Source organism: Diadema setosum, chromosome 12, assembly GCF_964275005.1.
Source record: "Diadema setosum chromosome 12, eeDiaSeto1, whole genome shotgun sequence".
NCBI lineage: Eukaryota > Metazoa > Echinodermata > Echinoidea > Diadematoida > Diadematidae > Diadema > Diadema setosum.
The window spans coordinates 22,943,603-22,956,434 of record NC_092696.1 but is presented as its reverse complement, the minus strand read 5'-3'; the positions used below and the strand labels follow the sequence as shown (position 1 = coordinate 22,956,434).

The window sequence follows — 12,832 nt, the reverse complement described above, 5'->3', positions numbered from 1 at the left end:
TTTCAGAAGGAAGGGGAATTTATATTACCCACGAAAGATGTCAATACTAAGTGGACGGAATGTCAAAATGTGTGTACTTTTCCTGAAAAAAAAAGGCTTTTCGATTTTCCGCAAATTTCACTTAATATGGATGTGTTCCGACATTTCTGCATCCTCTCATTTAAAGCATAATATTGTTTACTTTTTTTCCTCTTTATGTGAGGAATTTTAAAAATATCAGAACTGAGAATAGACAAGTAACAGCAGAATACAGATCCCCCCCCCCTCTTGGTTAACAGTTTGTAGAGATGTGAATCAAAAATCCTTGCTTTAAGTGATACAGACACTTATGTGCTATGTAGGGGGCCTGTATGTAGGCCCCCTACATAGCACAAGCATGCTGGTCCACAGATTGATTTTTTTTTTTTCTTGCAGTCTAGACTATATGTTACATTTGTTATCGATAACCCATACTCATCCTGAATTCTTACCAGTTTACGCCTGCATGCAGAAAATGTAGTCCAAAAATGTCAAGTTATTTGCAGACCTACATTAATTTGTACCAACATTATCCTACTTTTGTCTATGTAGTCAAATTGTGTGTACATAAGAGCAATGAACACACACACACACACACACACACATACACACACGAACACACACAAACACACACAAATACACAAGGCACATTCTACACTCACATCACTTGCAGTACATTATTGTATTCACACTCAGCTCGCATACACTGTACAATGTGTACGTATCACTCATTACAACTACATTGTATTGTACATAACTCTTTATCTACAATGACAAGACATCTGAAGACCAGTGTGATGTATTAACAAATTGTACTTGAATCTTCAGGGGTTTCAAAGCAAATTATGTTTCTTATACAAGTCACATATCATATAAAATATTTCCAGTTCGATTCGAGAAAAACTTCATACACATAAATTATGATACAACTTTCCCCACAAAAAAGAAGATACACAGCAGAAAGTTAACACAATACCTGCACCTGTAATCTACCCCTAGGTAAATATTAGTTCATTGTATACCATGGTTAAAGACAAAAATCACAGAAAACGTTGTAGGCACTACTAAAATAATGTCATATGCATTCAAGCTATAAAGGCTTGCACAGATACCCAGTTTTCCTGAACTAAACAAACAGTGATGCAGAAAAAGTATTACAGACGATAACTTCAATTTACAAAATGCATGTTGTTAGGAGTCTAAAAAAATCCACCTCTTCAGAGCTTACAATGGCAACTCATGGAATGAACATACACTTACAGAGAAAATCACCTCAACAAAGTCAATATACCTGAACTTTGACTAATGATTTGGACTATGCATGGCTGGAAGACATTTGAACTTGAAGGGGAAAGTGTTTAAAACATCAAATGAATACTTTTAGACTTTTTATAGAAAAGTTGTCATGAAATTCAGAGCAAACATTTTTTTCTTGACATGCTATGTAACACATAATATGTAGAGATGAAGTTTGGCAGAAGATCATGATACCTGTATGACTCCTCGACTACTACGTGCCTTTATCTGCAAAGTGTGTGTGAGGGACTGTGCACACAATGGGCAAAACTTCCATGCAGAGTTCATACATGAAGAGATTACCATGCAGTCAATCCTAATCACCATGTTTCCTTGAGATTGAGACTTAATGTACATAACACCCAGCACGATATAAACATGTACCGTATATTGTACTTAATACTAGGCTATGGAAACATAATATTATGTCAATGTCACTCACAGCCTCACTGCGCTGCAGCTGTTTATGCTTAGTCAATCATTAAAATCTTAATTTCACCAGCAGCGCCTTTTCCATGACCCCATCTAGTAACAAACAAAAAACAAAACAAAACCAGTCCACAATGTCTGTGGTTTAAGGGTGCATTCGTCCATTAGAATTTCTGTAATGCATCAGTGTACTAGCTTTTCATATGGTGGAACTAACTTCTTTTATGCTCCATTTTGGTCATATAATACTGATTATTTCGGTTGCATCATTTTTTTTACCCAATATTTAAACTGGGAACATTAAAGATTAAACTTAATGTTCTTCTTTCAAATTGGCAATCCTTTTTTATTTTTCATTCTTTTGGTCTGATTCAGCAGAGGTTGAATGAACTTGACTGGTTCTATCTTATCTTCCTCCAAGTAAAGGCAGTAAGACGATTCTGAGTTGCCAATTTATTAAAGTTAGGATGATGATTTTTGTTGCATAACTATCCCATGACTTCATGAAGGCATAATTTGACTAGCTGGTTACCCTATAACATTGACTTAATTTCAGTAATGCATGATTGAAATAAATTTTAGCCACAGATGACAAATTTCAATGCACTGAAACAATGTTACACAAGTGGACAAGTAAGAAAGACAATCTGAGAACCTGCATTTGCTATGTATGTCTAATATTTGCCTTGCGTCATTAGAGCTCAATATAACAACAGAAATTTTGATTTCATTTCATACTCATTTCATGCTCATTTCAAACCCTGTAACAATGCTCATTTGTGTGTACATGAATAAACAGTTACCTTAGTAATCATTTTGATTACCCAGTACAAATTTTTGACAGAGTCTCACATTTCTGTGTGAATACAAAGGTCAGATAAAGTTAAGGTACAATGGTGGTGCCTCTTTATTAGGCTAACACACAATTGGAACTAACACTCCCAGAAGCCAGCATCGATCCATTATATATGTACCATTGTTTTTCTCAGGGGATTGAAAGGTCCCACATTTTCCCTCCAGCTACATATTTATGCAGGCATCCTGCCAGTTAACACAAGGGCAGAAGCCAAGGTTGACTCTCTGCCATTCCGGGATCAGTAAGCTGGAGCTATAACAGGTTACTACATGTATTGCATCAGATTTCCAGTTACTGGTACTCTGCACAATGATAACTGAAATTGCACAAGTAATCTTGTGAGTATCAGAGAAGTGTGTGTACACAGAGTCTCTAAAGCAAATACTTTGTACAAAGTATCAGCAACCACACTAATGGTGCATGCAAACTCTGAAATATTGCAGGTACAATACACTGTACGTGTATTCCACTGCCAGCAAATTGGTCATGTTGTAACCCCTACTCATTGGAGTTACAACAACAGAGACATCAGCACTGACAGACATCAAGATTAAACCTGGCTGATATTACGGGAGAATTCCTCTTTAAAAACACAACGGCAGGTATACACATGAATGTTTAAGCAAGAAAGGGGCAGTGCACACTACATTTAAAAGAAAATTGGGCATCTTCAAAGTAAGTACAATTGTAACCTCATATGAAGTTAAAAGAATCTAATATAAAGTCAAATGAAGAAATGATACAGTAGCTACTTGAATGTGAGGGCTGTGATGTCCTCTGTACAGAAATTATGTTCTGGACATTTCAATGTCAGTACAAAAAAAAAATAAAAATAAAATGACTTATCAATTTCATCATAAATTTGTAAGAATGATTTGAAATTTTCCTGCTTGGGAGAGAGGATTGAAGTACAGAAGATATCAATAACAAAATGCATGTGCAGCACAAGCACAATATTGTCATATTTGAGAACATGTAATACTAGATGCTTCCCCCTTTTTTTGTTTGTTTGTTAAAATACAAGTGTATTGCACATGTCATGCTGCAGTCATGTGACCAAGTTTGTGACCTTAGGGAGCTAACCCCATGACTCATCACTGGTCATACAATTTGCATGTACATGTACCTCTCTTCACCTAATGCTGAAGCTTTCACTAATCTTTATGTCCATGCACTCATGCATAGAAAATTTCACCTTGGAGTAAATTCTCCTGTACACAACCCAGATATGCCTCCTTTCCCTTTCATATCTGTTTTGTGTGAGTGTGTGTGGTTATGTTTTACTACTCCAGTACAAACAGCCAAGTATATCTGAAATATCCTGACTGATATTTTGTAAACAACTGTACAGCAGCAAAGCTGTACCTGACAGCGTACTGTCACGCCAAAGTCACCTACAGAATCTCTAAGCGGGAAGAAATAGAACCAGAACATCTTCTGCTGAGTCACGTTTCTTTTGCAATGCCAATAGCATAAAAGTCAAACACAGCATCAATGTCAAATACAAGACTGTTTGTCCAGGTACAAAATCTGGTTCAACTCGAACAGATTCCTTTGCAGAGATTTTGAACTTTGACACATCTGCATTTTCCTCAGCATGAACCTGACTGGAAGGGAAGTGTATGCATACACACCCTGCCCTATAGCTTTACCTGGAATTTCTGCACTCAGAAGTCATAAATGGTAAAACCAGATATGGAAATGAGACTAAACTGGAGCATACTAGTTTGACAGGGGTACATGCTAGTTTACTTTCTGCAGGCTTTCTTGTGGATCCTTCATCTAACCTACATGTACCAGAATTAAAACATGTTCAGTACTTTTGAGACTTTTTGCTCTAAAGCACGAGTCAGTCATATCAAAGTCATTCTCAAAATGAGGAGGGATGTAAATAAGTATCTAAGAATGGGTAACATTGGAAGTAACTATTCAGAGCTAACAACATACCAGTACATACCAGGTATCTGTGAGAAACTAATATGAAATACTGTAAAAGTGGACATTTTCGTGGTGTTGAAATTTTCGCGCATTTCGCGCAACCAGAAACTAGCGCGAAAATAAAAGCACACAAATATTTTTGCTCGCCATATGTTCCTGTGCGTGATGTCTTGATTCCATGGAATTAAAAACACGCGAAACTCTCCTTGCCCAGCCAAGCACAAAAAATTGGATGTGCGAAAATATCCATTTTTACAGTACGTGGTCGAGAGTTGAGGATGATAACACTCGTTGCATGTACATGTACAACTTGTAAGTGTACACGTACTCCATTTTCTGAACGACATCGACTTGCATTGATTTTGTAGTACAAATTTTATGCTTGAGTTATACTTATTTGACACTCTGTGTGCTTTTTGACTGAACACAGCCAGTGTAACCTTATCTCTGATAAAGTACTTTATTCAATGATGGCATTAAATATTTACCCAGCTGTCACAAGTACAGCATCTAAAATCAATAAATGTACAATGTCCCTGATGGCAAAATTGGATAATTTCAAATGTGGTATATCACCTTTGCAGTGTTACACAGCTCACTCACAATGTAGGTGTTGGACTTGTACTTTCTTAAGAAACTTGCAAGTATGGCAAACTTTTCTCCTTTCATATGACAAACCACCAATTCAAGACAATATTCAATGACACCTTCCCTCAAAACAGCGAGAATACAGCTTGGAATGTTATGTATTCATGGTTAACTGAGCTTCAAGGAAGATTTAGAAAAGCTTTTAGGCAGACTGTCCTTGCAATGAAGGGTACGGTGAATTCTGAATACATTGTACCTTGGTGAAAATGTATGCATGTACGTTACAGGCTGCCAACAATGTCATATCAACAACAACAACAACAACAACAAAATCAGGGAGGTCCTAAACAGTAAACAGGCAGGTCATTGTGTGCTACAAATACATGTATCTCACTGGGCAAAAATAATTTCAAAATCACAGAGACTTCATTATTTGATTGTCAGGACATGAAGACATACTTAAGTTTTCAGATAGCCCCCGGGATAAAGGGACTTCAGAGCTCTGGTATTGTGATCTAACAAGCTAAAATGGATGCTGGAGCACAAAGAAACAAGGGGAAAAAAAAGATCAAGCCTTAGCAGGTACTAAGACTCATCATACAATGGACATCATGGTCACAGTATCAGTGATTTTCTTCTTCTTTTTTTATGTCCAATGTTGCACAAAGATTTTCATGCATACATTAATTCTGGTATTGTATTTGAAATTAAAAAATAGAGATGTAATTCTTAGGCAAGCCCCTCTCATAGATTTTAAATAGCATTAGATAATTTGCAAAGCAAGCAAACAAACATATGCAAACACTGATAATGTGAAATGTTACATGCTGTGGTTCATTTGTAGGTATGCAGAGGTTCAGAAAACTGGCAATGTCCACAACTAAATATCTTTTTTAAATAACACATGCAGCATACAGATATGAAGGACATGCTTTTTAACACAGCTTCATCCCCTGATTAGTAACTGAATATTCATTTATAGGGTAGCATAGATTCAAAGTTCATACATGTACAGTGAGGCACTTATTACTGGTCTACAGGAAGAGTTTTAGGCAGGATGCAGACACCCTTTACCCATTCTCATGTTTGGGACACTTCATTTGGTGGAAAGCGGGACGGGTACACCTGCATTCGGTGAGCTGGCGCAAGCACTGGATCCAGAACTTGAGCAACCTCGGCAATACGGGATTGGAACCGCATTCGGTCCCTGGCGCAGGTCTGCCAGTCAGGGGGATCAGAGTCCGAGGCCTGAGCGGGAGGGGAGTCCTTCTCAACCAGTACGATGAAGGACGAATCAGCACAGAAGCGGACCTACATTTACAAGGCAACAGTTACAACGGGGGAAATAAATCAGATAATCAGTAACTAAGAAATGAAATTTTATTTTACCGACAGCATGATAAGGAGAGTGAAGGCTTAAAGTCTTTAAACTACCGTACCCTTGTCATGTCACCCATAAGAAATACACAAAGGAAACTCTAATCAAATCTATAATTGTCAATGGATCCACCAGTAGCCTCTGAACAATGGCGTACCAAAAACCTTAAACGCTGTACAAAGAAACAGCATTTTCAGCTCATAAACAGGTACAATGTACTCTGGTTACCTAGCTAAATTCTGCTCTCATCACCCTTATGCAATCAGACAGTGACTCATTCTACAACATACTTTGGAGTGTACAGGACCTAATACACACATGTCAAGGAATAAAAGTAAAATATGATCACACTGACATACTGGTAATATACTGCATATTCACCTTTGCAAGATCTTCCTATTTTTGCCGTCTTCTCCGTCTGCCTCTATCCCACTCTCTTATCTTCTGATGCAATATGTTTGCATACAATACTTAAATTGCCAATACATTCAGAGAGACTCTTGAGCAATCACTTGCATGTACACAGATTGTAGCTTCTGACCTTTTGTAACACATCATAAAACTTTCCCATGAATTGAAAGCATTAATGAAGTATACATTGTACATGGACTTTGAGAGATTTTCATACTCTTTTGAAAAACTACATATTGTAACATTACCCTTCAGAATGTGAGTGTAGTACATATCAGTTTTTCCTTTTTTTTTTAAAGCAAGAGTATGAATTTCAACATTTATACACATCATATCTGCATATGAAATATATTTTTTTCCACCTCACTAGTTAACTTTATTGGTAAAATACAGCTGTACTTGTTTCTCTTTAATGCTGACAGATGAAAAAAAAAAATGTACATTGAACATTTATGCAGTCAGGTTTGTGATTTACATTGTCAAAGATAAGGTACCTTTTTCTGTGCTCTCAGTTGAGGTGATAGTTGGGCTTTCTTCAGGCAGCTGGTGCTGGCTGTTCGCTTCATTCCCACTCCGTCTGGCAGTGGACTTCCCGAGGGGCAGTCAATGTCGTCCTTTGAGGAATACAAGCAGACTGTGGGAATCTCAAATGTGGGAGTCTTGTCAGATGCAGAGTTAGGCGAGCTGCTACTGGCTTTCTCGGCAGTGGCAACAACTTTGAGCAAATTACATAGAGAGTTATGGTGTTCATCTGTTGTAGGGATGTTGGAATTAGTTTTCAACTGCTCTGTGGAAGACAGAATGGAGTCATTGTGCTTCCATGCTTCCATTGGGCTGTATGGATCTCTTGCTTTGTGAAATGAGTTCCACAGGAGATCGTCATGCAGGTTGCAGGAGTCGTCAAGAGTATCCCACTCCTCATCATCCTCATCCTCATCGTCAGAACTGGCTGCCGATCCCAAAATGAAGGCTACTGAAGGGTGAATAGGAGAGGTAGCGCCCGATGCTTGCTTTGGTGTAGAGGAGAAATTCTTGCACGCTATTTGGAGTTGAGGCATGCTGAGCTTTAGAGGTCCAGTCTGGTCAAGCCCCGACGCGTGACATGAAGCACTGCCCGCTTCCACACTGCCATCCACGTTGTCGCTGTCATCATCCTCATCCTCGGAGTCTGTCAGGACATCACCTTCATCGGTTCCAGAGTCCACGTGGCTTTCAACCGTCATCTGCCTCAAACAAGACGGGGTCGACGACACTGGAGTACAACTCCATCCTCGCAAAGGGTCGTAAGGATCGTTCACACAGAAGCTGTCCCACAAATCCACATTTTCATCTGCCGAGAGGTCAGAATTTGCATCGCTAAAATCACTATCCTCAGAGGGATGCACAACTGATGACGACTCATAGTCAGCTAGAATAAGATTAATAGAGGAATGACGACTGGAGGGTACACTGGCATTGCTTTCATTTGGCCTTGGCTCAACAGTTCTAGTCTCAGCACTGTTACTTTCTCTTTCCTCACTAGTTTGCACTTGTTCACATTGAGAAGTTTGTTCAGTAGCCACAGATGCTACCTCAGCACATACACTTTGTATTGCACTTTTAAGATCTTCAGGTTCTCCACACGCCTTCGCTTCCTGGGGGGAATTGCTGGCTACAGGTGGTTCACTATTCACAGTATGTGTGACACCACCATTTTGATCTGCCTCAAGCTTCTGTGAGTCACTCTGATCTCTGCTGCGAGAATGAGCCGTTTGCACATTATCTGAAGAAGAGGATGAACAATTATTATTTCGCTGTGAAGCTTCTGTCTTTGAATGCTTGCGTTTGTCTCTTTGACTGTTCCTTCTATGCTTCTGATATTTCTGGAAGTGTGGTTGCCTGTGCCGTTCTTGGGGATATAATTGTACACTGGGCTCCCTATTGTACTGCCCTTGCATCATCCTTACATGAGGCATCAACCATGGTTGCCGTGGAAACTGTGGATGTTGTTGCCACCTAACAGGCTGATCACGTTGGTTATTGAAACCCCTTTGTGAATAGTCTGTAAAAGGCCCTGGCCTGTTCATGTAGGGGTTCCATGGCTGATAGTAAGTTCTCTTATAGTTCTGCGTTGCAGAGATAAGGCTGGGTTGGTAATTGAAATTCTCACTAAAATATGGATGAAAAAATGGGGGTGGATTTCGCTGTTGGGGATGATGATTTGCATATCCCTGGTTGTTAATCCACTTTGGGGGATATGCTCCATCCATATTTTGGTAGGTGTTGCACTGGTTTCCACTCATCATGTCACAGGAAAGATTAGTAAACTTTGCTGCAACAGAATCTAAGTCCACGAGTCTAGAGTCTGCGCTATGCTCTTCCCAACGAACAAAATTCATCCCAGTACGACTGCGTTGGTGATGTGGCTTCTCAAACTCGGAAAACATGGTCCTCACTCTGTCAAACAATCCGTTAGCACAGTTAGATTGCTGCATCTCAGATGCGCGTATTTCAGGTTGGGAGCGCCTTGACCTGCGGCTCCACGAGTTCTGCCTCGAGTGCGGCGACTTTCTATCCCTGGAGGAAAGCCCAGGACTCACTTCCATTTCGTCACTGCCGCTACCAGCTGATGAATTTTCGCCACAGCTATCCAGACGGAGGTATGATGGCCTGATATTTTGCTGCTGCTTATTATAGTGATGGCTTATATCAACTGTCTCGTCTTGTTGAAAATGCTGTTCCCTATCACCACGCCTGCATTGCCTGCTGTTGTTGTTGGGCAGCAGTGGTATATTGTTCTTTGAAAAATTTGGGCTCATGTTGTCTGCTTGTAGTGGTCGCGGCTTCCTGGACCAGCAGTGGCCACTGGGATATCTTCTTGCATCAGTAATTGTAGACATGATTAACGTTACAGGAAACACAGCCCCACAGGATGAAAGTCAATATCATCACTCACCAAGAATGATGAGACAATTCCAACCAAACTTGCTCTAACTTTGTTACAGTTGTACAAACGTGTCGGTTAAAAAAGGCAATGTCAATGAATGGTCCTATTCAAGTCAAGCATAGGCCTAAATTACACTGCACTGTACTCGCTGTAGACAGTGCAGTGTAACAGTAACAGTATCACTCAGTCAATGTGCCCTCAAAATCAAAAGGCAGGTATACACTGTTGCTGCCAAGCAGCCTTCATCTTGACGGCAGGATGATGGAGCCTAGGAGGTCCCTTTTTATGGACAGTCGTATGCTCACCAACGCATCTTTCGTGCGGGGTCCATTTCCTCAAACTCGGGTAACTCACATGAGGTAACAGCTGGTTCTCAACAGATGCGAGTGCGTCTTCGTTGCATGTAAGTCCACGCACAAACTTGGTGATCATGTAATCGTGTACATTCTCTGCTTCGTTGTTAAAATTGACGATGAAATACTTGCTCACTTGTAATACCGTCAAACACAGCAGTAGGCTGTCAACTTCCATTTCTGTTGTACGAAATATGGATAGATATAATAGTGTGAAAAACTCAACTTATCCGTACGTTGCTCTTGACTAGGAACTCCTTGTTGGTTGTAATATCGGCGACATGGTGACGAATACTGAAGTTACATGTAATATTTGTGCGGGCATATGCATGCAGCGCATAATAGCGGATTCCCGTAATAGCAATAGAAGGTGTGCACATACGCACACGTACAAACTCTCAGAGCCGGTACGTTTTGTACGTGATACCCCCTGCAGAGCTGCGGCGGGCGGGAGCAAGGCGAATTAGGCCGGACCGTCACGTAAATTACGTGTGTGCAATTTCGGTCGTCGTGACGCACCGGCATTGAAAAAACAAAAAGGGAAGAGAGAGGGAGATAGAGAGAGAGAGAGAGAGAGAGAGAGAGAGAGAGAGAGAGAGAGAGAGAGAGAGAGAGAGAGAGAGAGAGGGAAAAAAAAGGGACAGGCCGCCCTCAACATCCGCTAAAAAAGTTGCATCATGGTTGTGACGTCATGACAATGGTAGAACTAGTCGTACATTTCAGGTAAGATACTACTTGTAGGAAAAATATCTATCTCAAAACAGAGGTATTATATCATTAGTTGCTAACTTAGATTTAATAAAAAGAAATACTAGAACAAACCACTGACAGGTGCTAATATCTCAGGTAAGGAAACTGCTTCTGCAATTTATTGTAACTTGTTATGTGTTCCAGAAGACACACTTAGAGACTATCATTTATGTTTATTCATAAGGTCGCCAGTGCATACAGCATTGTCGGGTTTTTCCGTTGTTCGGGAGATCTCGACGAATGACGAAATTTCTCGAGTCAAGTCGATTCAAGAACGAGATATTGATTAACAACTCGCAGTAGGGCGTTTAGAAACTGTAAGATTTTTTAGTCCACTCTCAAATCCTGAATTTCATGAATGTAACAATTATAAACTCCCTTTCCGCTTGATATGCAGTGTTTTCGAATTCTCCTACAGGGTGTTTTTTTTTTGTTTGTTTGTTTTTAATCTTTGTGGTGGAATCACAACGCTCAGGTGCTCTGTCGTTTCTAGAAAGCCCTAGCCTGTCTCACAGGGATTTGTAAATATTGGCAAGCCACTGCTTCAAAATCCAGAAACGATCACTTCGGTCTAGAAACTAAACTAAAAGAAGAAGAAGAAGAAGAAAGAGGGGAGAAAAAAAACAAAACAAAACAAAACCCACAAACCATGTTAAAGGGGAAATCTATTCCAAATATAAGTTAGACTGATAAAAAAGAGTAAAATCTTACAAGTTCAACGGTTAAAAAAAAATGACTGTAGAGATCGGATGAAAAATAAGGAAGTTATGACATTTTGCTAATTTCTGTGAAACAGTTCGTGTAGAGTGGATATGAATATGCAAATCAGTGTCAATGTTTCTGTCATTGAAGTCTGAAATATAATGTTATTCCTGCTTGAATAACTTCAGAATAGTGATGAGTTAGATATACGAGGATTTGAGCCCCGGGCATACAATGATAATTGCGTTTGAATGAAAAACTGGAAATTTCAAAATTTTGTGCACAAACTATATGGTAAGTTGTGAGGGAATGACATGCTCACTTTTCCATTTGCATATTCATATTGACCATTCAAGAACCGTTTCCCCCAAAAATAGCGAAAGTTCAAAATGTCGTAACTTCCTTATTTTTCATCCGTTGTCGATCAAAATTATACCGTTGAACTCGTAGTATTTTACTCTTTCTATGAGACTAACTTGTGTTTGAGACTGGATTTCCCCTTTTAAAAATGACGAGAGAAATGCTGAAAAATATTCAGTTGACGGACTATTATCTGAAGACAAAAATACATAAACAAACTTTTAAAAGCAATTTACGTCACTATCAACTTGAACTCAAAACTGTCTGCTCTTTGGTTGTTTTTGTTTTTGTTTTGTTAATTAGGTTTTTTCTATAATAGTGTAGGCCTATATATCGTTATTTCAGAATGGCAATTTTAGAATTCAGTAAGGAACGAGTTAAGGCAGGTTTGCAATTACAATTTTTGAGCATCCAAAAATAATTGGGTTAGAGAAGCCAATATGGAGCAATTTTCATCCGAAGGCTTTTAGTTGGAAAATTATAACTCTATTAAGCGCAAAAAAAAGGTAAGAGAACAGTATAACAGTTCCGTGGTACCTGAAATGTTTGTCTATTTATTAGCTGCACGTATGTAATGCCTACACCAAAATACATGTATGCTTTTATACAAATTATAAGTGATTCTGAAGGAAACATTGATTAAAAAAAAATTGTGACAAGGGATCTTAAAGGGATCGTATAGTTTTGGTTGAGACCTAATTTCAGGTTTCTAACATTTTTGGTGAGATAATGAGAAACCTCTTATGAAATATGAAAGAGCGTGTAATTCTATGAGGAATTCAACGTTTATTTGATGAAAATTAGTTTTGAAATGGCTGAGATATCCA

The 12,832-nt window shown here is 39.2% G+C and overlaps 1 protein-coding gene across 1 annotated transcript; it reads right to left on the bottom strand.

Annotated features, from left to right (window-relative positions):
- Window positions 1-5,809: 5,809 nt before the first annotated feature.
- Window positions 5,810-9,793, bottom strand: LOC140235989 (uncharacterized). Its single transcript, XM_072315975.1, has 2 exons — window positions 7,409-9,793; window positions 5,810-6,436 (listed from the first exon to the last, which is right to left on the bottom strand). The coding sequence occupies exons 1-2, from the start codon at window positions 9,791-9,793 to the stop codon at window positions 6,206-6,208; spliced, it is 2,616 nt and encodes an 871-aa protein (XP_072172076.1). The 3' UTR covers window positions 5,810-6,205.
- Window positions 9,794-12,832: the final 3,039 nt, after the last annotated feature.

Coding starts and splice junctions, on each gene's coding strand:
- LOC140235989 (XM_072315975.1), bottom strand. CDS start 9,793: ATGTCTACAATTACTGATGCAAGAAGATATCCCAGTGGCCACTGCTGG. Junction 6,437..7,408: donor AACTGAGAGCACAGAAAAAG/GTACCTTATCTT, acceptor TTGTAAATGTAG/GTCCGCTTCTGTGCTGATTC.